The sequence below is a fragment of the Rousettus aegyptiacus genome, unplaced genomic scaffold (assembly GCF_014176215.1).
Source record: "Rousettus aegyptiacus isolate mRouAeg1 unplaced genomic scaffold, mRouAeg1.p scaffold_m13_p_1, whole genome shotgun sequence".
Taxonomy (NCBI): Eukaryota; Metazoa; Chordata; class Mammalia; order Chiroptera; family Pteropodidae; genus Rousettus; species Rousettus aegyptiacus.
Window position 1 is genome coordinate 157,949,959 of NW_023416284.1, and position 22,313 is coordinate 157,972,271.

General features: G+C 30.9%; 1 protein-coding gene across 9 annotated transcripts in view; it reads right to left on the reverse strand.

The window, feature by feature from the left end:
- The window catches only part of PTPRK (protein tyrosine phosphatase receptor type K), a 474,269-nt gene that overhangs the window by 23,047 nt on the left and 428,909 nt on the right, over window positions 1-22,313 (reverse strand). For 2 of the 9 annotated variants that reach the window (XM_016157105.2, XM_036221601.1), the window contains exons 14-19: window positions 16,493-16,631; window positions 8,360-8,520; window positions 6,523-6,558; window positions 4,527-4,538; window positions 2,051-2,235; window positions 478-565 (exon numbers count right to left, since the gene is read on the reverse strand). In XM_016157105.2, the coding sequence (XP_016012591.1) occupies window positions 478-565; window positions 2,051-2,235; window positions 4,527-4,538; window positions 6,523-6,558; window positions 8,360-8,520; window positions 16,493-16,631 (621 nt within the window). Of the gene's footprint in view, window positions 1-477; window positions 566-2,050; window positions 2,236-4,526; window positions 4,539-6,522; window positions 6,559-8,359; window positions 8,521-13,394; window positions 13,425-15,440; window positions 15,483-16,492; window positions 16,632-22,313 lie in introns of all 9 variants that reach the window. The other 7 variants (XM_016157106.2, XM_036221606.1, XM_016157108.2 and 4 more) reach the window with 5 other exon arrangements.

Here is a 22,313-nt window from a genome sequence, read left to right on the forward strand (position 1 = left end):
ATCCACATATACATCTTGAAGACTGAAGGAGGAGGAAGTCTCTAACAATAAATAACATGGAACAACTGGAGTTCAGACACTGGCTCCAAGAAAGGAATAAAGGTATGCGGAAAGAACACCTTGAATATGTTTGGTAAACATATTGTTACCGCAATTTATCATTGACAAAATCTATTTCTTCATTGTTCTGATTTTCTCAACTGTTTAATAACATCCTATGCATTTGTGTGCAAACATAAAATCAAACAGAATTATCTCCACATGGTGAAGAGTGTGAGCCAATTTAATTAATTAGGATGACAATTTCAGACTCACTGCCAATAGTCATGATATTTTAACATTAAATAGATTACTTTTAAAACAGATGTGTCACCTTCCTGGATTTTCTTAAAATTTAAGACCAAAGAAGAATTGTAACTTACTATTTATCTTCTACACACAATATTTACAGTCACCAAGAATTGTCTGAGAACTTACATGCTATAATGTTTCCGTATCGGTTTTTTGCTCTATTTTGATCTTTTTTAGCTACATCCCAAGATGCTGACTGTCCTTCAAAGAAGCTCTGGGGGTATAAAAAAAAAAAAAAAAAAAAAAAGCATACTGAATTTAATTCCTTTTCATGAATCAGGTTTATCTGTTCCGAAGACTGAAATAGTAGAAACCACTTTCTCAGGGAGGGAGGCCTATAGTAGTAAACAAGTTTCATTTTCAGATCTCAAAGCTTGTTTGCTGGACTCCTACTTATTCATCTTGGATTGAACTGAGTTCAAATTAAATCCAAAAAACAATTTCAGAAAAAAAGAACCTTAAAAGTATTTCACATTTAAGATCAGTACAACTTTGTGAGATGGAAGTAGAGAAAGCATCAAAAACTTCTAAAGTACTTTTAATGAGTTATCTTTCAAATGTGCTTCCTTTAGCTTTTACAACAGGAATAGAAAAAAGAAAACCCTGCTTATTCCCCCCCATAACTATTCATTAAATCATGTGCAATACATCACATTTCAATTTCTTTGAAGATCATGAAAAGATCTACAAAAAGGGACCACATGAAAATTAAAAGGAGTCATTGTCTTCAAGAATTTTGGAACAGATGAATTTGTTGATTGGTTTAATTACCATATGCAGCAATTTAAAATATGGGTATAGATTTCTTTTTGCACATAAAACTTTAACTTTGCTCAACACAGGAAATGGGGTCTTCAAAGAGACAATGGTCTTTGAAGTGAGGTACATAAGAATACACATGAAATGAACAACAATAAAAAAAAACCCAGCTCAGGCAGAATATTGTAATTCCTTGCACTGTTTTGTTACTATAGCATAATGTTTCCAGCATACATCTAAAATCCGTGTTCAAAATTCAAAGAGAACTGTATTTACCCCCGAACTAAAGTATACACGTAATCTGTAAATAAAATGTAGAGTTTGGAGGATTCTTCATGAAATTGAATGTATTTTGAATGGTCTTTCAAAGTAAATTATTGCTTGGATTCTTTCGCTTTAAATGTGTGTGTATGGTGGTATGTGTACGATGGTGTAGGAGCTTTCTCCTATCACCCAGAAAAGACTTTTCTTTATCCTGACATTCTTAGCTGTGACTATCAGGATGATGAAAAGACTAGTATTTCTCAGTAAGTGAAGGCGGCTATATTATGTTTATTGGGATGTTTAAATCATTTCCCTTGTAGCTTATATCTTAGTATTTTGATTTGAGTAGGAAGGGGAAATAAGATTGGAAGAAGAATTTTCCACATCCTTCTTTTGGCTTCTTAATGTATGGATTTACAGTGCTCTATTTTTTTCTCCCCAGCCACTCAGAACCAACAATGCACAAAACAAAACTAAAAGTGACAAGGAGTAAGTTTACAACACAAGGCTTGATCCTGTTTCTCAAAAGAGGGTCAACAAGTAAAGAAGAGGAAAAGTACCTACTGCTTAAGTCATTCAAATGATGGAGACTGTAATGCTAAAGGAAGGAAAGTTTTTAAATTACATGGAATGTAATGGTTAGAAATAAAATTTAACATAGTATTGAAATTTTCACCTCATATTCTTCTTTGAACCCATAGCTGTCTGAGGTCTTCATGAGATTAATGTGCTGCAGTAAGTCGGCCACCCTGATGGCTGGGTGCAGCTGTCCCGTCTGGTAAGGGGATTCTGTCCCCTCACAGAGGTAGCGAGGTACGTCAAGAAGACGACTGGACTCTGCTGTAGCACTGTGGTTTTCATCTGGCATTTTTCAAATTCAAGATTAAAAAAAAGACAAAGTTATCTTGTTTAATATATATCTATGCAAAGAAGGTTTTAAGACCTCAAGATCTTACTGGTAATCAGAGAAAGGGAAAGAAATAAAATATAGGCCTAGGGCAGCATCCCCATAAAGACGAAGGTATGAGGTAAAAGTTTATCATGTTTCTATTGCAAGAAAACAGATTCTATGAGACAGAGAGAGACATCTGATCCATTTAAAAAAGTATAGTGGGAGATTTTGCTGGGTTCTTACTTTTTTCTTGTATCTGCAGTCATAGCAGTATAGAGTAAGACTAGAAGATCAAGTTGTCAATTGGAGAGGTGTTTTCATTTTTGATTAAATTGAACGAACTCCTTCGCACCCATCTCCCAACCTCCCGCTAAGTAACCCATTCTCACAGGGCTACTCTTCTTGCCCATGTGTCCCTATTATGCTCTACCACCTGAGTCTTCTTACCACGATACATTCCAGGCTGGGAAACATGGACATTGTACAGAATCGTCTGTGCTGATAGCCAGGTCACATGTGCATTTTTACCCAATCTCTAGCTCTTTGGTTTATTATTATTATTATTATTGTTGTTGTTGTTGTTTTTATTGCTATTATATATTTTGACTCTTCTGGTTACTGTGTCAAAGAAACCAGTGTAAGTCTCTGGGGCATAATACATAGGTACTTCCTCTGGAATTCTTCCCTGGCCCATCCAGACAGAGCTACGCAGCTCCTGCTTTATGTTCTTATGGCCTTTTGATCTACATTCATTTCATTTGTTCTATATTTTAATCATATGTTTATTGGTCTATCTTTCTCACTAAATTCTGAATGTTTGCAGTGTAGAGACAGAGTCATATTTTTCTGTTTTATTTTTAGTGGCTAGTGCAAAGTAGCCAATAAACATTACCATCAATGAATTAGTTAAAATCAGTTGAATCCCTTACCACTCACATTTAAGTGTAGGCCCCATGCCAATTGTGTTATGAGCTTCAAATGAAAAGAAACTTTTAAGCGCCTTTCTATCATAAAAAGGAAGAAAAGAGCAAGAACATTTTACCTATGAAGAATAAATATTATTTTAATGACCATAGTACTAATCATTACAATGAGAAGAAGCATGCTCATATTTATCACATTTAAACTTACCATTTAAAACAAACAAAAATAAATAAACGAAACCAAATGTTTGACGGAGTGTTACTTTGAAAAGCATTATACTGCCATACTCATTAACAGAAGAAAAAGTACACTCTTAGGGGAACTTTTTTAAAATGATAATGCATACTGTAGAGAATGATATTTAATTAACAGTTAAACGTATTTCAAATGCTGGTACATTTGCCTGTTCTATTACCAACTCTACAAATAGGATATGGCAAAAAATGAATTGTTGTCCCCATGATAAACATTTTTTCTTCCTGGAGAAGGAAAAAAAAAAAAAGAACCCCACAATCAGATTTGTGTGCTTTTATAATTTAGCTTGATTGCATTTACTTTACTTTCTCTTTCTCTTATTAGGCTGAATTTTTTTTTTTTTTTTGCATTTACTTCTAAAAATACCACATTGATTCAAAAACATCCTTGGTAGATTCAGTTATGACCTAACCACACAACTGAATTAATGCCCTTTTATTCAGGTTTTGTCCACCTCTCTACACACAAACATTTGCTAGCAAGCATAATTCATGAGATTTTTTTTCTTCTTCCTATGAGACTATAATCAAATGATCTCCCTTTGCTAAAATACTGCAACTGATAGAATGACATAAAGAATATATACATCTTCCCAGTAAAATTAAATTTGGAAGCTACTGATTTGGGCATTATCATAGAATATATGGCTTAGGATAAGAAAACAGATAGTATCAGAGAGGCAAAATGCAATCACCCAAGCTAGAATAAGCTGCTTTATGAAGCAGCCCCAGAGCTCACATTGTATCTGCGGGAGCAGCAGAATATTTACATTTGTAAAACACTCAGTGAGAAACACAGAATTCATCCATATTTCAAATCTTACATAATCATGTCCCCCCCAAAATAACACCCCTTTTTTGCATTAATCTTTAATACAGTAGTACAATGAGCAGTATTCTTCAAAATAATCACACATGAATTATTAATCTCAATATATTTCCATCTCATTAAACCATCTAATAATGTGACTAGCAGTGAAAGTACATGTACTAGTCATTATCTTTATTATACATTTAAGAATAATAACTTCAAGTATTTCCTTGATGGAAAGGTTTTCTAGAGTTCTTTGCAATACACTTACCAGTAATAGGGACTTTAACCCAATGAAGCAGTAAAACACAAAAAACAAACATATCAATTAATATGAAAAGTTTCTAAGCTTTTCTTAAATCAGCAAGTAGATATTAATATCAAGAAGTATTTGAAGTGATTTCAAAAATTGCTTTATAAACACAAAATCAATTGGATATAAAACAACTATAAACATCATGATTCCAAGAATGATGAAAAATGCAACAAATCATTTCTACATATAATATGATTAATGAAAGATTTAGCTTTTAAAGAAGAAATATTTTTAAAAAAAATTAACCAGCTTGACTTTCAAAATTTAATAAAATGCATAATGACTGTTTATATGAATAGATATGGTGACTCTACTGTGCTAACTTTAGCCTCCCTTAAACATAAATATCCTATTTCCACGGGGAAATTTATTACAGTAACCTTTTGAACTTTATAGTTTGTAAAAATTCATGTACGTCATCCCACTTTCTCTTGGCAAACTCTGAAAAAGATATGGTAGGAAATAATACAGTTTTACATATGGAGAAGCAAAGATGTAAGGTATTTTCCTGAGTTTATACTGTGAATCCGCAGGAGGACTGAGACTTGAACTCGGTTCTACATGTTCTTAAAATAATACTGTAATAAAATTTTAACATTTAGGAAAATAATTTTTTTTCAATAAGTTTTTAAAACTTACTAAATATTGATTTTAATTGAATTTTACTTATTAATTTGACACTGACAGCACTCTACAGTGCTCAACAGAAGCTGACATTTTCAGAGGCGTTTGATGCGTCCTCATGACTCCCGACTTCTTCCCTACAAGATCAGGCAACCCCTTGAGACAAATTCCTCAGTTCACTTCCCTGTCATTATCGGTATGGACATTAAAGGGAGAGTGTAAACAGAAAAAGAGAATATTGACTTTCAGATTCTTTTAGAATATATATTCTTTATATTATAAAATTATAAATTTAAATAATTATATTAGTGAAAAAGAGGTGTATTTTGTGTAACTGAATTAGTAGTACTGTTTCAAAATATGTTGACTGAATTTTGAATACATGAATAATGAAATCATGCATAAAATGTAAGCTAAATTTTTATATTCATAAGAAATTTAAATATAAAACATAAAAACTGGGGACTTTTAGTATACATCTGTCTGTCAATTTCTATATAACTTTGGTTAAATTTTAAATATTAAAAACACTGGCGGTAAAACACTGCCATAGAACATGTGAACATACCAGCAAGCTGGTCATGAATCAATGGTGTAAAATCAGTCAAGAAACAGCGAACAAATTGAAATGAAACTCATTCCATTTTTAAATATATAATTAGATTAAAAATTAATGTAGCTTTGCATCTAAATAGGACTTATATGTGAGATACTGGTTTTCTTAGATGTTATATAGTGGTACACCTTGGCTTATTCTAAATTTCTTGAAAGGTAACACTTATGTACAGGCATATAGAATGCAAAACTCCACATCAATACTATAGCAACTTTACCTGAATTCGCAAATTCTTAATAAAGACAAAACTAAAGCCAATTCATAGATTCCTAATGTTCATTTGAAAATGTCTTAGTTACTATAAAATTAGGATGATTTAAAAAATCTCTTTCTATCAGGTAGATTTTTATATATAAACTAATTATTCAGGCAGCACTGGGCCCGATATGTGTGTGATTCGGTTCATTCTAATTACTTAAATATATAAACATAAGTCATATATTAAGGGCTATTTTACTTTTGCTTCAAATCTAAAAGAACCAAGAATTAATTAATACGTTGTTTTAAAAAAGCATACCTTACTAATTTGAAATCTGGTAGATATGATTAGATTAACTGTGTTGTTCTCTTTGATAGGACCATGACTGTGTATTTTTAAAATCAAGCTGCTCTCTGCACTGCAAATAATTACTCTGTTGACAAAGTTATAACCCATGCAAGGAGGTATGATCCATGCAAAAAAAAAAAAGATAATAAAAATTAGGGCCTCACCTAACACAGCAGTCGGCACAAGTGGATCATTGGGCACTGTATGTAGGAAAACAAAGCTCATGAAGGAATATATTGCCTTCAAGTATTTTACACTCTTTTTTTTCCCCCTTTCAAACAGATTTATACTTTCTCAAGAAATATAATTATTAAACTTTTTAATTATAATAACTTGCAAACATAAAATTGTCTTTCCAATTGGATTATTGCAAAATAGCAGGAAAGGTGCATCAATAATTATATAGTTCAGTACTCTGTTCAATTAAAAAAGCAAGGAAGATTCAACTTGACATTATCAATATTATAAAATTAGGGGGGAAACCCATGCATTTGAGATCTATCAGGTGCAATGTTTACTTAGAGAAATAATTATCTCATATTCATTCCAAATAATTTTTCAGTTAACTGTATGAAATATTTAATATTTTCTTCAAGTTCATATGTGGATATTTATAGTTACACTGCTGAAGTAAAGCTTCCTAGAAAGTACAAACATAGGCAACAGATAGAGAAGTTTGGGGGAAAAAAAACTTCCAAATCCTTAATTAATTAACTATTAAACCAAGTTGTTAGAGAGATGGCACATCTATATTTTTAACAAAACTTACAATAATATATAATGTTCTTTATCACTTACAGAAAAATAAAAGTTAAATATATCAGAAAGGCCCAATCATGATTAAAATTACATTCCACAATGACTTATACGGCATTTCTGACTACTTTGGTTAGATGTAGAAAAATGATGGGCAGCATTTAGGACCAATAATTTCTGAAAATTTTCACCAAACTGAGTATTTCAGAAGAAAGAAATATCCCTTTCTGAAAAGACATAACTGTAAACAACCTACAAATGCTTCATTTTGTCAGTCTTACTACTACATATGCTGATAATCTGTACAAGAAATAATATTCTATCGTTTACTTCTTCTCTTATATACATGTGTTCAAGATTGAGGCAAGCAAAACTCTGGGATCTGTGGCAGAATGCCCCTGTGTATACAAGGTTAAAGATAAACATGATTTCCCTTCCTCAAACATCGTTTCTACTTAAGAATTTGAAAAAGCAGAGTCAGGTAATTTTACTTAAATTTAGGTAACACAGTGCTATAAAAAAGAATGTAAAATTCACAGGACTGCCATTAAACAGTACTTAAGTGGAAACATTTAAAAGTCCTGCCTTCATAGATCAGCATTAGGCATTCTTAACACAGATAGAAGGATAAATGAGGTGATAGTCAGATGGATGGACGAATAGTTGGGTAGATGTATGGATAGATTTTATCATTCCCTGCCAATCCTCCAATTCAGTTAAACTTTTGGACTTCACACCAGATACTTGAGTATGTAGATTCCTTTTTCCCTTAGTTAATTTTTTTGTGACCGAAATTCTCCAGAATATTTTAATGGAATAATTTTACCCATGCCAAAAATTCCCAGGAAAAATTATGATGTTTCTTACCTCAAAAAGAACTTTATCTTGCATAGAGGAAGACTCAAATGACAAATAATTATGAATGAATTCTGACATACACTAATTTTATATAGGCAATCAAGTATTTTAAGTCAAAGCAACAACATCCGATTTGGTCTAAGTGGTATATGAATCTCTTATAATACAGTAATAAAATTTATGCAGTTTAAAAGTAAATTTGGTATCAAGACAAAATAAGTTCTTATAAATTCCATAATATTCTCTGTCATTTTTCTCTTCCTAGCTATGTCTTCCATCACTTACTTATTTTCTCTCACTATTCCAAAGGTTAAGAGAGTGTTGAATTCAGAGTGAACTTAAAGAGCTTCAAAAATCATTTGCGAAAAATTTTAATGAAGAACTTACATCTTGGACTAAAATTATGTTGGTCCATGAAGGTGATGGAAAGAGGATCCTCTGCATGCAGAGTGCTCTGATCAGCGTAACTTCGATCCATAGCATTCACCATGTGAGTCATTTCTTGCCGAGTGTTCCCCATAGCATCTTTGCGTTTTTTAGCAAGCTTGCTGCCAAGGTGAATATGAAAGGAAAACCTTAGTGTGAGGTTTGAAGGAGAGTTGACACTGGCAGTAAGTAGTTCGGGAAAACCCAAGGATAAAGATATAGATGTAATTTAGAAACTCTAAGAACTGGCCATAATTTTAAGAATTAAATTTGACATTCCAACAATATTTATTGGTTGATATAAAACTATTTTATTTTCATATGTGTGTTTCAATTTGAAAACTCTCAACCCAAACCTCATCATTTCTTGTATTTTATCATTAAAATAAATGATTATATAAAATATAACTATATTTCATTAAAACCATAAGTACTTCCCAATTAGAGCTGTTTAAGAAAAATTTAAGCTAAAGCTGTTTTGATTTTCTTCTTGAGTGATTAATTTTTTTTATCAACTTTTAGAAGTTCTTCTGGGGAATAACATTAGTACTTTTTCCAGTTGATTTTACTACTAGTAATCCAATTAAAATAAACAAAGCAATTCCATTCTTCATTATCTGTATTATTATTCAGTAAAAATGCAACATGTGTGTCATTAACATATTTACCAATATATTTATTACATTAATCCAAAGATAATCTGAGACTTGTAGAATTGACCACAGCTAGATATAATGCAAATACACAAAAATATATGGGGAAAAAAAAATATCTACTGTATAAGAAAGGTCCTTTGAGAAAAGCTTGCAAAATGGTATGAAGATGTATTACACAAATGATCATAATCTTGAATTACAGATATGATCAAATCCTAAAAGTTTGTTTCAGAATCACATGGTTCTATAGAGTATTCACTATATAAATGCCTTATAAATGCAAATGACTTAAGGGACTTGGAAAATAGAAGTTAGACTTTTGAGCTACTCAAATACAAACATATTTATCTTACATATGATAGATATAAAATATATTCTGTTTCTTTGTGACTGTTACACATGAAACATGCAATAAAAAAACAAATAAAGGTACATAAAACATTTATATCACATTAACAAGGGAATTTATATATGATATAAAGGCACTATAAAAGCTTGTAGCAGCCAGATTATGTTTCTAAGATTGTGTTATCTTGGAAATATTCTTTAGTTGTTTTAAGAATACCATTTCTCAGCCAGATTGTTAACTAGTACAAAATTATTCTGATTCTCATTAGCATCTGTACTGAGTAAACATGCTACAAATACTTTTTTAAAGTCCCACTTTTTAAAGTCCCCTCATGTCCAAAGGCTTTTCCTATAAAAAAATTAATCTAGCAATTCAAGAGCTAGTCCTGTATAGGATATTTTCCTCTGAGAATTATAATACTTGACCTCAAGGGGCATATACCAAATATACCCAACATACTGACACAGCAGATCTGACGCCTAAATAAGACAGTCATAAACAAAGCTTTAGTGATCAAAGAGGCATTTGAAAAATAATGATAATGACAGTACCAGTCATAAGAAAACAATGACAGAAGTATAATAAAAAACTACCATCACCACCACCATTACTATCACTACCACTACACCATCACAACCACTGTCACCACCAGCATCATTTATTAGCAATATTTGCTCTACCCATTTAAAGAGTTATTGTTTCTTTTTTTCTAGGCTAAGGGTTAAAATGACCATAAAAACCTTACAGATTTCAGACAGGTAATATAAATGAGTGCTGCTGCTAGTGGTCAGACACGGTACAGGAGGGCGGGGACTGTGGAGAACTGGAGAGCAGTTTAGGGGGCAACTTGCCAAAGCGCCTATTTTAAAAGAGAAGTGATGAATCTGAATATTTATGTTAACTTTCTTGATGTTTTCAAGTGGTTTTATTTTTTGAAACAGAGTGTGGGGCAAATTAATCATCAGCAGGGTCATATTTTAGTCTACAGACTTCACTTTCCAAACTTACCTCTAGGTTGTCAGACAGGATTGTTGTTCTTCAACCTAAAATGTTCTTTTACCTTTAATATCTGATTAACTTCCATACTGTCTCATCACACTGTCTCACTTCAGCAGGGAACCTTCTCTGACTAATCTCAATACAACCTGTCTCAGGTTAGATTTCTCTGCTAGATGTTTTTATAGCACCATACTTTCTGCATGTAATAAGACTCATCATATATCATAGCAATGCCCTTTTAATTGTTTCCCACTGTGTGTTCTATGAAGGGAAGAACCATCTGTATATTCCTAGCACTAAAGCATTGTCTGGCACATAGCACACACTCAAATAAATACTTGTTGAATGAATAGAATTAGACCTGTTGTATGCTAACCACTTTTCATTTAATTCAATTAATTCTCAGATAAACCTACTGAAAAAGGCATGAAAATTCTAATTGTATAGATGAATTTATTGAGACTCAGACAAAATAAATAACTTGTTCAAGCTTATTTACCCAGTAAGACCTGGCTCCAAAGCCTAAACTCTTATATTATATCAGGTTGTTAACATTTTTTTAAATGCCATATTGCAAAGTGTACTATAATACGGAGTACCTACTTACTCTAGAAGTTAAAACATTAGTTGTTATATATTTGAGAAGAATGTGAATGTGGCACAAATGTTTTGCCATTTTAAAATATTGAAATAGCAAAAAAGATAGTTGAAGAAATAACTTCCAATCTTTGTTTCGTTGGCAAGAAAGAATGAATTTATTTCTCAAAAAACTTGAGATTAAATTGAATAAAAATAACACAACTTGAAATTTGGGTTAAAAATAATGTTCAAATTTTGAAGAATGGTAATTCAAAGTAAATGGAAAAGGCATGTTTAAACTTTGAGGCTTTACTTTAAAAAAAATATATGTGTATAATTCATACATGTTTTATCATTAAGGAAAAATATGAAGTAAAGAATTTGTCAAATGTGTAACAGGTAAAAGTTTTCATGGCAATGAAGGATTTTTACTTTTCACATTTACAAACCTTTGTTTAGTTGTCAAATTACAGGAGAATGTAAACTTTGTTAATATCTGCCAGACACGCATTATCAGTTTGGTTCTAATACCTTAATTAAAAAAAAACAAAAAAAACCCCTGTGATTTAGGCTTTCATTGAGGTTATTAGAAAACAAATAAAAATTATTACCATAGTTAACTGTTTCGATTAAGAATGGATAGTTACTATGATGATATCAATGAATGCTAGCTAAAAAAATCGCATCTGGCTTACTCATAAATTCTACTCTAATTGATTACTATATTTATTTAAAAAATTATTTCAGGTTAGCTTCACTAAGTATGTTTATGCAGCTTTTAAAAGTGTATCTTCATGACTTTCTTTCTAATTATGATTAATAATGCCAGTAGTCCTAAGTATTACAATAACAGTATCATAACCTAGTACTTAGTCTAGAATACAGATAGGTTATCTCCAATCACTAAAAGGCAATCCAGGTCTAACATTTTCAATACATAGATGGTTAATGGGAAGCTTCTTGATATAATTAAATACTTATTGATTTCTATCCATTTGAAGCTTTGTCTCCCTCTGAGCAACAAGCATATATAATACGTACTTCAGGACAATTAAGCAATTTATTTTGTAACTACTTGAGTTTGACAAATGTGAAAATGACTTTCATTATCAAAGCAGCCAACAGCATAAGCTTCTGCAGGTAGATATATATGGGTAGGCTACAAAGAGGAAAAGTGCTCCATCATTGTATGAAATGGTACAGTTAATTACATTTGGCTTCAACCAACATGAATTTACAAGAATACTATGATTCATCACAATAAGCTCGGAGCATTGTTAGTTTGTGTGTGCTTGTTTAACAGATTTTAAGAAGTCATATGTTTATAATATTTAAAATGTTGGCAGAATTCTGTTATAGTCATTGAGACTCTAACCAAATTTTATTGTAAAAGTGGATTAAATTTACCTAGTGATGTAAATACTGTGGGATATATGCCCCAAACACATGTAATAACAATCCTTAAGCAATGTCCACTAATACTTGGTTGTATCATTCCTTTTGGATAGGATGAATACTCTGGCACCTAAGGTAATATACTAAAAATGACTAGGGAAATAGAGTGGACAATACTCTCCATCCTTATCTAAACTAGCATTGCATACCTAATTATAGGAAGAGCCAAGACTTTGGAAGAGAAAAGGAGACGTGTGGCACCTATGTATGTATGTTTTGTGTAGGTTGAGGGGCTTTTATTTTTCTCTTTTCGTCTTTTTTTTTTTAAATAGTCCCATTTAACTGAAACATTTTTTTTTCTCTAAAGCTAATTTTTATTTGTCACTGTTACTTATGATTTTATTCATTTGTTTTCACAAAAGCATACTGACTGCCTAGATGGCCCGACCAAAGGTGTTCATTTGGAAGTTATAACCCATCCTGAAATCCTGGAAATGTGGAGAGAGATGTTATCACAATCAGTCCTGATGTGATTTGCATCCCGTGAAGGTACTTTTGAATGGTTCTTCTATGAATACATCACTTGGGTCATTTTGTAAAATATAACAGTGTTATATAAAGACAGGGATTAGTGTGTAGTCACTAATTAGTGAGACTGTCACTATCTCTACCAGATGAGTGAGGTATCATATTGATAAGGAACAGGTTTGACTTAAGTAAATAAATGATGTCTTGGGCTATAGTCTAAAGCTACTTATGGAAAATGAAAATAAAAATTAAAAGTAGCTGAATATATAGAAATACAATATCCCTTTTTAAAAAGATTAACAAAATAAGTTCATAGGTAAACTTTATAGTTTTAGAGTCAAGAAAAAACATTTTTGAAATGTCACCAAAATTGCAAACATTCTGCTTTTTGTTTTGTTTTCTTTTTCTTTCTTTCTTTCTTTTTTTTTTTGAAAAGGGATACTGCATCTTTAACACATGTAAAGTCGTATATCACCCATTTTCTACTTACAGGTAGTAGGAGTAAGAATAGTAGCTCCTCCTGGCAAGCAAATCACAGACAGTGGAAAAAGAGAAGCAATGGTGAATGAAAAGCGTGACTCTGTCACATTCAATAAAGCAGAAAAATGTGTGTTAAAAATAAAATGAAATAAAATAAAATCCATGTTTTTTTTTTTTGTTTGCATTTCGATTTGCTCATGCATTGGTTAGATATATTTGCCATGCAATTAGACAGATATGCGATAAAAAATAAAATTTAAAATACATAATTTGGGAAAAAATACCATGCTGACATTTCTTTTATAGCCAAAGAAATTGAAAAATTAAATGGATTGTGTATTTTCAACATGCAATTAATAAGCATAATATCATCCATCATCATCAAAATGTCATGACAGATGGAACAGCTGTATATAGAACCTGTACACTAAATTGACTATTTTCCTTTAGATACAAAACATAAGGATCTATTAGGTTAATATAGAATATATGCAGAATGATATCTAAATTTTTATAAACAAGTCATTATATCTTAATGATACACAGGTACATACATATATTATGTGAATATACATATGTACCATACACTATATATACACAAAGATATTTCTACAGTAGATGTATGTGACCATATCATACACAACATTTACTGTATTGAAATATAATTTCAAATTTATGTTTGGAATTATTAAAGTATTCATGCTGTGCATTTAAAATATAATACATAACCAATGAAAAAATGGCATACGTTTGGAAATAATTCAACAGTGATTAAACTAAAAAATGACATTGCGTTTTGAAAGATGCAATATCCCTTTTCTTAGCCTAAAAAAAACTTACTTTATACCCTCAGCTGTAGAATTTTACTAAATTGAATTCCAAATCGTTTCTTTACACAAAAATAAAAAATACACAGAACTTTTTTGAACATAAGAAATATACTTATATATATCATTCCCAGTGAGGGATAAAGTCTTGAGAAACTTAACAATTTCCCATAAAAGTAAAGATCATAAAAGGCTAACATAATTTGCCTATTCATTATTTTTATTACAAATTTTTGTATTAAAAGGGAACTATATTATATACTAAATTGTTTATCTAAATTTGATACTATCCAATACTGTTAATCTATACTTTTGTGTATGTATAATAAACATAGTTGTGATTAAATCATACAGGATATGTGTGTGACATACAACATATGACTAAAAGTCACTATGAAGTTGCTTAGATAAGTAAAGGATTCAAGTAATTTAGTTATAATATTATATAGGAAGGTAATAAATCTAAATATGTAACTCTATTGATCTATAAAATTGCAACATTTCCTAGTCATAGAGGTAGTGAGGAAGAGAAACAAAAGCCCCAGCATACTTTATACCAAAAGGCAATCAATTAAACCATAATTATGAAAACTCGAACATTGAACATTTTAATAGGAGGCTCATTTATTCAATCAGAATAATGTATTAAAATATAAACCAGAAAATAATTTGTTATGTTATACAATTTTAGAGAGTGTCAGAGCATTTTCCCACCTAAAAAAAAAAAAATATATATCATGCTTAGAGATTATTTTAGTGTACTTTAGGAAATTAAGTTTTAAGGTTTTTTTTGTTGTTATTTCTAAAACAGAATGCTATGGATGAGAAAGACTCTAATAACAAACTATTTTCAAATAAATAACAAATAAAACCGATTAGTTTTACCCAATTTTAACTGAGTGAAGACATAACCATTTTCTTACTCTCATATCCAATCTGAAGGGACTGGAATAATTTTAATTGTAAAGCAAAGTTAAATTAACTCTCTAAAGTGTTTAGTTAACTCTCCAAATATAAATTTACACTAAATAGAGACATAAAATCTGGAAGTTACATTCAATAGTTTTGTTGATTTTGACTGGCAAAATTTATTACTAAAATGCTTAAATCTTCCTGTCTCAAATATAATATATTTTCCAACCACAGAGGTAGACAACAGCAAAAAGAGAAAGCACTATTGGGGAAAGCACGTATGTAGCTAATTTAACACAAAACACTATAATGCATACCTAATGTTTCTAATGCAGATGTGTCTTCTCCAACATATATATCTCCAGGGAATAATTGTAAAGAGGCAATACATTAAAATAAACTCTGATGGAATCATTATACATGTAGTATGAATGAGTCTTATCTATATTGTTAATGATTCATTTTGAGTACAATAATAGTATATTATTTAATGTAATATAATCATTATAATTTATTATATTATTCAATATAATTCATAAATTACAAACATTTCTATATGCAAAACTATTTTAGGGCTGTATTCTGCATGTAAATAGTCTTTAAAGAAGTCTTTGCCAATTGTTGTATTATCTAAAACATATGACTAGATTTTGGAGAGTTGGATTTATTTCTAGTACAATGCCTTATAGATAATAATTTTATAGAATGAAAAAAACTCAGATCATAAAAACTGTATACTTTGAAATGTTTTTCAGCAGGAGTATACTTTAATCTCCAGAACAGAGTTCAGTTTAAATTCTAGTGGGTCTTAATATCTTCATACAATCCCAGAAGATGGTGATATTAGTTGATATAGTATAAACGACTAATGCTCAATTTTTAAAAAGTATACTCATCATATTAAAGTACCAAAATAGTAAGCAAATATTTAATATACAATTTCACAAAATAATGTTTATGTTCTTATATCTTATTTTTAACCTATAACTAATATGTAGAAAAATATAATGCATACAAAATAATTCATAGACTATAACCCAGTATCATGAATGATACTTATTTTATCATTTTAATAAATAACATTGCAAGTATAAGATAAATTAATGTCCCAAGTATCTTTGCACCTGAGAAATTTAAATTCATACATTAATTTCAAAAGGTAGATATTTATACCTGAAATTGAACTGCAAATAACCAAAAGAATTTATTTTAAAAACATGAAAAATTGTCTCAGATGCTGGCAATGTGGTTAAATTTCAATTGTTCTCCTTGCTTGTTCTAACTTAAAAGCTCTCAAGGAAACAAAAAGTGTTTGGAAACTAGTGACATAAATGATAAGTGAGTGGGACAGAATAAAATCAGGCCTTACCTCTTTTTAACAATTAATATGACAACTAGGAGGAGGAGGATGAACACCAAAATTCCAGCGCTAATTCCTGCTATTTTCACCACTCTGTCTGTCTGCTTGGCTGGGTCTGGAATCACTTCTGGTTCTTCTGTTGCTGCTGCTAAACGAATCAAAAAAAATAAGTTACTGAAAGCAGCTAATTATTGCAGAAAAAAAAAACTACACAACTAACACAAAAATGCAACTTGTTTAATTCATTCGAATAAAAATAACCTGAAAATACAAATACAGAAGTATGCTAAACTACAGCATAAGAGATTTAGGATTGAGTTAAGGGGAAATCTTTCTGAATAGGGTTTTTGTTAACACCAAAGAGACAAAAATCTGTAAACAACTATCAAAGGGAAGGGTGAACTATTTTTCTCCAAATGTTTTTAAAAGTGAAAATACAAGATTTTTAACAAATGCTACATGAGAAAGAGATGAAGTCAGATTTAGAGATTTATTTGTTTATTGTTTCATTTGGCAAACTTAGCTCCACTCAAGTACAGGTTGCTGTGCTTGGCCCTTTAAGGTACTGTCAATGGCACTCTTCTGGGACAAAAGGGATTACATGCCTAGCCTGAATGCTGAAGGTGTGAGTTTATGATCTGATACATAAGATTTGAAATGAATAGTTGGTTTGGTGGACAAAAAGAATAAGAAAACTAAATCAGGTACAATAAGAAATATTTCACATTCTCTTAACAAATAAAACCCAGATAATATGTTTGGAAAACAGAACTTCGAGAAGATGAAATTAAAAAAAAAAAAGTTTCATACACCTTCACTTCCTTTCTCAAAGCCATCACCATCTCCAGTATACATACACACAATTAAAATTATAATCTTTAGTTAATTTACAAGCACCAGCAATCCTCTGAAGACTTTCTTTTTACCTCATTTACCTTGAAAATGGCAAGAAAGTATTATTACCTATAATTTATAGATAAAAAAAAGTGAGGCTTAGAGAGAGAAGGTTAAGTTATTAATTGCTCAAGAACAGAGACAAAAATCTAACACATCTTCTATCATCTAAAGCAGCATTTCTCTGTTTCCAGATCCACAGATTATTGCTAAGAATCTGTGCAAGAGTACAGGTGATTCTTAACAATGTCAAGAGATGATGGCTAATTAAACAAACAAATGAATGCCTAAATCTAACCTCTTATTTTTCCAATAGATAATTTGCTAACTCTCTTTTAAAAATAATACATTTTTCTATAGTCCAGTCCTTTCTTCTTTAGCTTCTCTGTCGGCTTCTCCTTTTTTTTTTTTTTTTTTGCTCTCAGTTCTGCACATCTAAATCTCTCCAGTTTTCTAATTCCCCAAAAAAGAGTGACACAAAATTGTTAGCTTTTAACTTTTCCAGGTAGGAAATTAAAAAGAACTAATATATCTAATAAAATATTGTTTCATAAAATCGTAACTTAAAGCTAAATCAGTATGAAACACAATTAGAAAGAACACAATTAATTTTGTAAAACATTTCATTATAACTGTCTTAATTTATTTTATTTCAATTGGATAGGACAAAGACTTCCTCGTGGACCAATTTTGGTAACTATTTTTCTTAAATACAAAAAGCAAGCCTTTATCTTGTTTCTTCTGGTAAACAAGGGAATTTTCCTTTCCTATATGACACTTTCAGTATATCCAGCTTCAGAGAATTTCCAATATCATTAATTATGAATAGAGACAATTCAATGTTTACCACGTTTCAAACTACGCATTATGGTTCAATTAATGAAAACACGCATTAGGTATATTGGAAATCCCTAATTTTCCCAAGAGTGACTTTAGAAATACTTACATATACATAAAAATACAAACACAAATACACACACGTACAAGACATAGAATGAAAACAGAAAATATATTTCAAAGTTGGATATAAAGCTAAGAAAAATATTGTTTGTAATTCTCAAAATGGGTTGGTTTGACACAGTTACTGCTCTGAATAGGAAGGGAGAATGTTGAGTACAGAAACTAGAAAAAACCTGTATATAGAACTTTAGTGTATGATCCCTTTAAAATTTTTTGATATCTCACAGAACAAAGTGTTTGTGAAACTCTTTAAAGGGTCAGCTCTTTTTCAATGAAATAAATATATATTTTAATATACCATTTTAGTTCAATAAAACACATGTGATTATGAGATCCATTTCTAAAGATAGTATTGCATAAGTAGCATGTGTTATATTTCATAAGAATCTTCAAAACTGCTAAGCCCCACCAGAAGCAAACAACCTTCATAAACATACACAGATACAGATATAAACTATCATCATGAGATATAAACAGCCAGCCTCAATACAGTCTGAGGTTAGCAATTATTAAATGACAAAATTGACATGAAGGTGATGGGTGAAAAAATTCAAATTCAGAGTATGAAAAATATTTTTTAAATTCTTATTAAATAATATAGATGTGCTAATGAGTTAATTTTAAAATAATTCCAGGAATGAAAAGCTAAATCTAAAAGTAAATTTCTGACCAAGGTTACCAATAACCTTGAAGTTGTATTCAAGGTACAAGACTTTTATAATCTATTATGAAAATCAGTGTCATTACTTTACATATTCTATATGTCTTTGTTAAACCCTGGACTTCAATTAATATTTACTAAATGGTCAAAAAAGGATAAAAAAAAACACCGAAATTTGTTTGGGTAGGTGTGTTTATTATGATTATAATTCTTTTGCAAAGAATTGTTCATTGATGCTTCAACATCATTATTAAACTTGAATATAGAAGGATAATTAAACTCTATAAGAAAGTATGATTTGGTGGCTGTTTTCCCTTGATTGTGAATCTTCCTTATTATGACATATATTACTACTATTATTATTACTACTACTACTCGTTACTTCAGATACTTTCATTACGTATGTTTTTCTAAGTTCTTGACCTACTAGAACCAAGGAACATAAATAGCCTATTTAAAATCATTCAAGCTTAGACGATTCATAATAGAAACACAAGCAGTAGTCCCTAAGTGAGCATTTTCTATTTTCTTTAAAGAAAGCAAAAAGCTTTTATAGTGAGTGTACCTCTGAGCCCTGTTTATAATTTATGCGCATACACAAAGCCAATGTGGAGGACTTTTTTCAGAAATGCTTTCCTTTGCCATAAATCTTTACCTTTTTATCTGTCAAAGAATATTCGAAGAGTCTCCAGTGTTCTGAAAGCCGAGAGAGGCATAAATCTTTGGATAGTGAGAAGAAGCTAAGGCGGTATTTCATTTTTTATTGAGATGCTTTCCCCTCCCCCCCCAAAAAATACTTAAAGTTAACTTTACAGTTGTGTTCCTCCTCCAACTACTTAAAAATAACTAAAACATATAGGTAAAAGATTTAGGTTAAAAAAAAAAACTACATGAATACCTAAAAATTCCACATATTTATTTAAAAAGTAAAATTATTTAATAGCTGCAGTCATATAAAAACAATCTTCCATCTTTATAAGGGATATTAGAGATAGAAGTCTTAAGCACAATATATTAGGTAATCTCACAAGAGCATCAGAGATATCATTGTTCCATAAATTCTGAAAATCCTCCAGGTATTTCACTAATGTTTTCTTTTCTTCTTGGTTATAATTCTGAAAAATTGTTCACAGTCACTTTGCAATCATTTCTTAAAATCCTATAATAAGTCTTATGTCCCCCAACCTACCGTCACCAATGTCTCGACTGATCGGTTATTGAGTTCAATGTGTTCTTTTCTTATCATATTTTATGCAACCCCTGGACAGCATTTGACATTGCTGTTCACTCTTTCCTTCTTCTTGTAATACTCCTTTTCTGGGGCTCCATCACTTGGCTATCTCCCAGTTTTCTTATGACCCTGCCCCCTCCTTTCTAGAACTCCTTCATGAGCCCATCCTTGTTTTCCTTAAAAACAGGTGCTGCTTTGAGTTTCTTAAGAACCCGGACATTGTTCCATTCTTTCTGGCTTGGGGATTTCACCTACTTCCATAACTTCAGTTACCATCCATGCTGATCACTCACAAATCAATATATCTCAAACCATGAATCAATCAGGGCTCCAATCTGAATTTCCGGCCTATAAATTCATCTCATTCTTGTTACATGTCTTCACTTCAGTGGAAGACAGTCACCTTAAATACACCATATCTAAATCTAAACTCATAATTTTTCTCTCACACCAGATCCTCCTCTATGTAACCCTTTTCAGTAAATGGCACGACTATCCATGGAATGACACAACTATTGCTGTTGTTCAAGCCAGAAATCTGGGCATCATCCTTGAATCTTCCTCTCTCTCCTTATCTCCAGGATTAGCAATATAATTTATCATCCAAATTGGGATGCTTCTGATAGTGAGAGGGTATATTCCTAATAATTATGATAGGGCAAAAACTGAAATTGTCCTGGGTATACTAGAATATATTGTCACTTTTCCTTCTCATACAATTAATTACAAAGTACTACTACTTCCTAAATACCTCCTTTCTCTACTTTTTCTATCTCCACTGCTACTACCTAAACTCAGGTCAACATCATATCTTACCCAGACTGTAAACCAGCCACCTATGTTATATCCCGGGCTGTTCTCTCTGCTTATTCCACATCAAAACTCACAGTGTAGCATATAGTATTTCTAAGACTTCAACTATGCCATATCACTTCATTGTTTAAAACCCTCCAATGGCTTTTCACTGCTGTTAAGATAAAGTCTAGGAAAATTGGGACCATGTTTACTTTGCTTGCCATTTTATTTCCAGTAGACTTGGAAAGGAGTAAAGTAAAAAAAGTATTAGTTGAATAAATAAAAGAATGACAATAAGGCTAACCATGGTAGATTGCACTTGCATGTAGAAAATCAGACAAATATCTTGTTTAGAATACTGGCAAGATCAAATTGATGTGTACATTTCTGAATTGTCTCTAAAAATGTCAAGCCCCTCTGATAGTCATTCCTTCATAAGACTGTTTCCACCATGTGCTACCATCTACCCTCAAATCAAAGTTCTTGGAAATTCTAGCATCATGGAAAGTACAAGAGATTCTATATCCCTATTTTAATTTTTAGCTCATTCTCTTATTTGTCGTATGACAGTAAGCAAGTTAGCATCACTTAGAGTTAATATTTCATCTATAAAATAAAAATAGTAACTGCCTATTATACAGCTTTTAGGAATATTAAATGACAATGATGTGAAAAGTTTTTATAAACTGTGAAACACTGGTAAAAGATGCATAATAGATGCTGCTGCCCAGGGTAGAGATGGTCAAGGATGTTAGTCATCTGAGTCTATTATAGAAAAAGTCAAAATTATGAACAGGGGAACTGACATTCATGAACAACACTTTTTTGGAAAATCTTAGTTGTCTATTGTATAAATATATAATGATGAGTTTGTAAAGTACATGTTATTAATTAAATAGTCTGCCGCAGTGGACATCTAAGCCTTACATGTATCTTGAAGAATGTATTATTTAACTCAATGATCCTTCGAAGTCATTTTGCTTCATCATGTCATATGATCTTATCAAACTTGTCCAGTTTTAGATTGTTGACAACAAAAAACAGAGTCTATTAGAGTTTTATATTGGTGAAAATGAAAAAGGCTATATGTCACATATTTTGTTTAAAAAGTAATTAGAATATTATTTATTCTTATTTAAAAATATATGAACATTACTTATAAATTTATGATGTGGAAAATAAAAGTGCAGAAGTATATAAATATTTTAAACAACTATGAAATCAAAGTATAGATTAATATTACAAATACTTAAAATTAATTTCACACTGTTTAAGGCATTCTCTTGTAG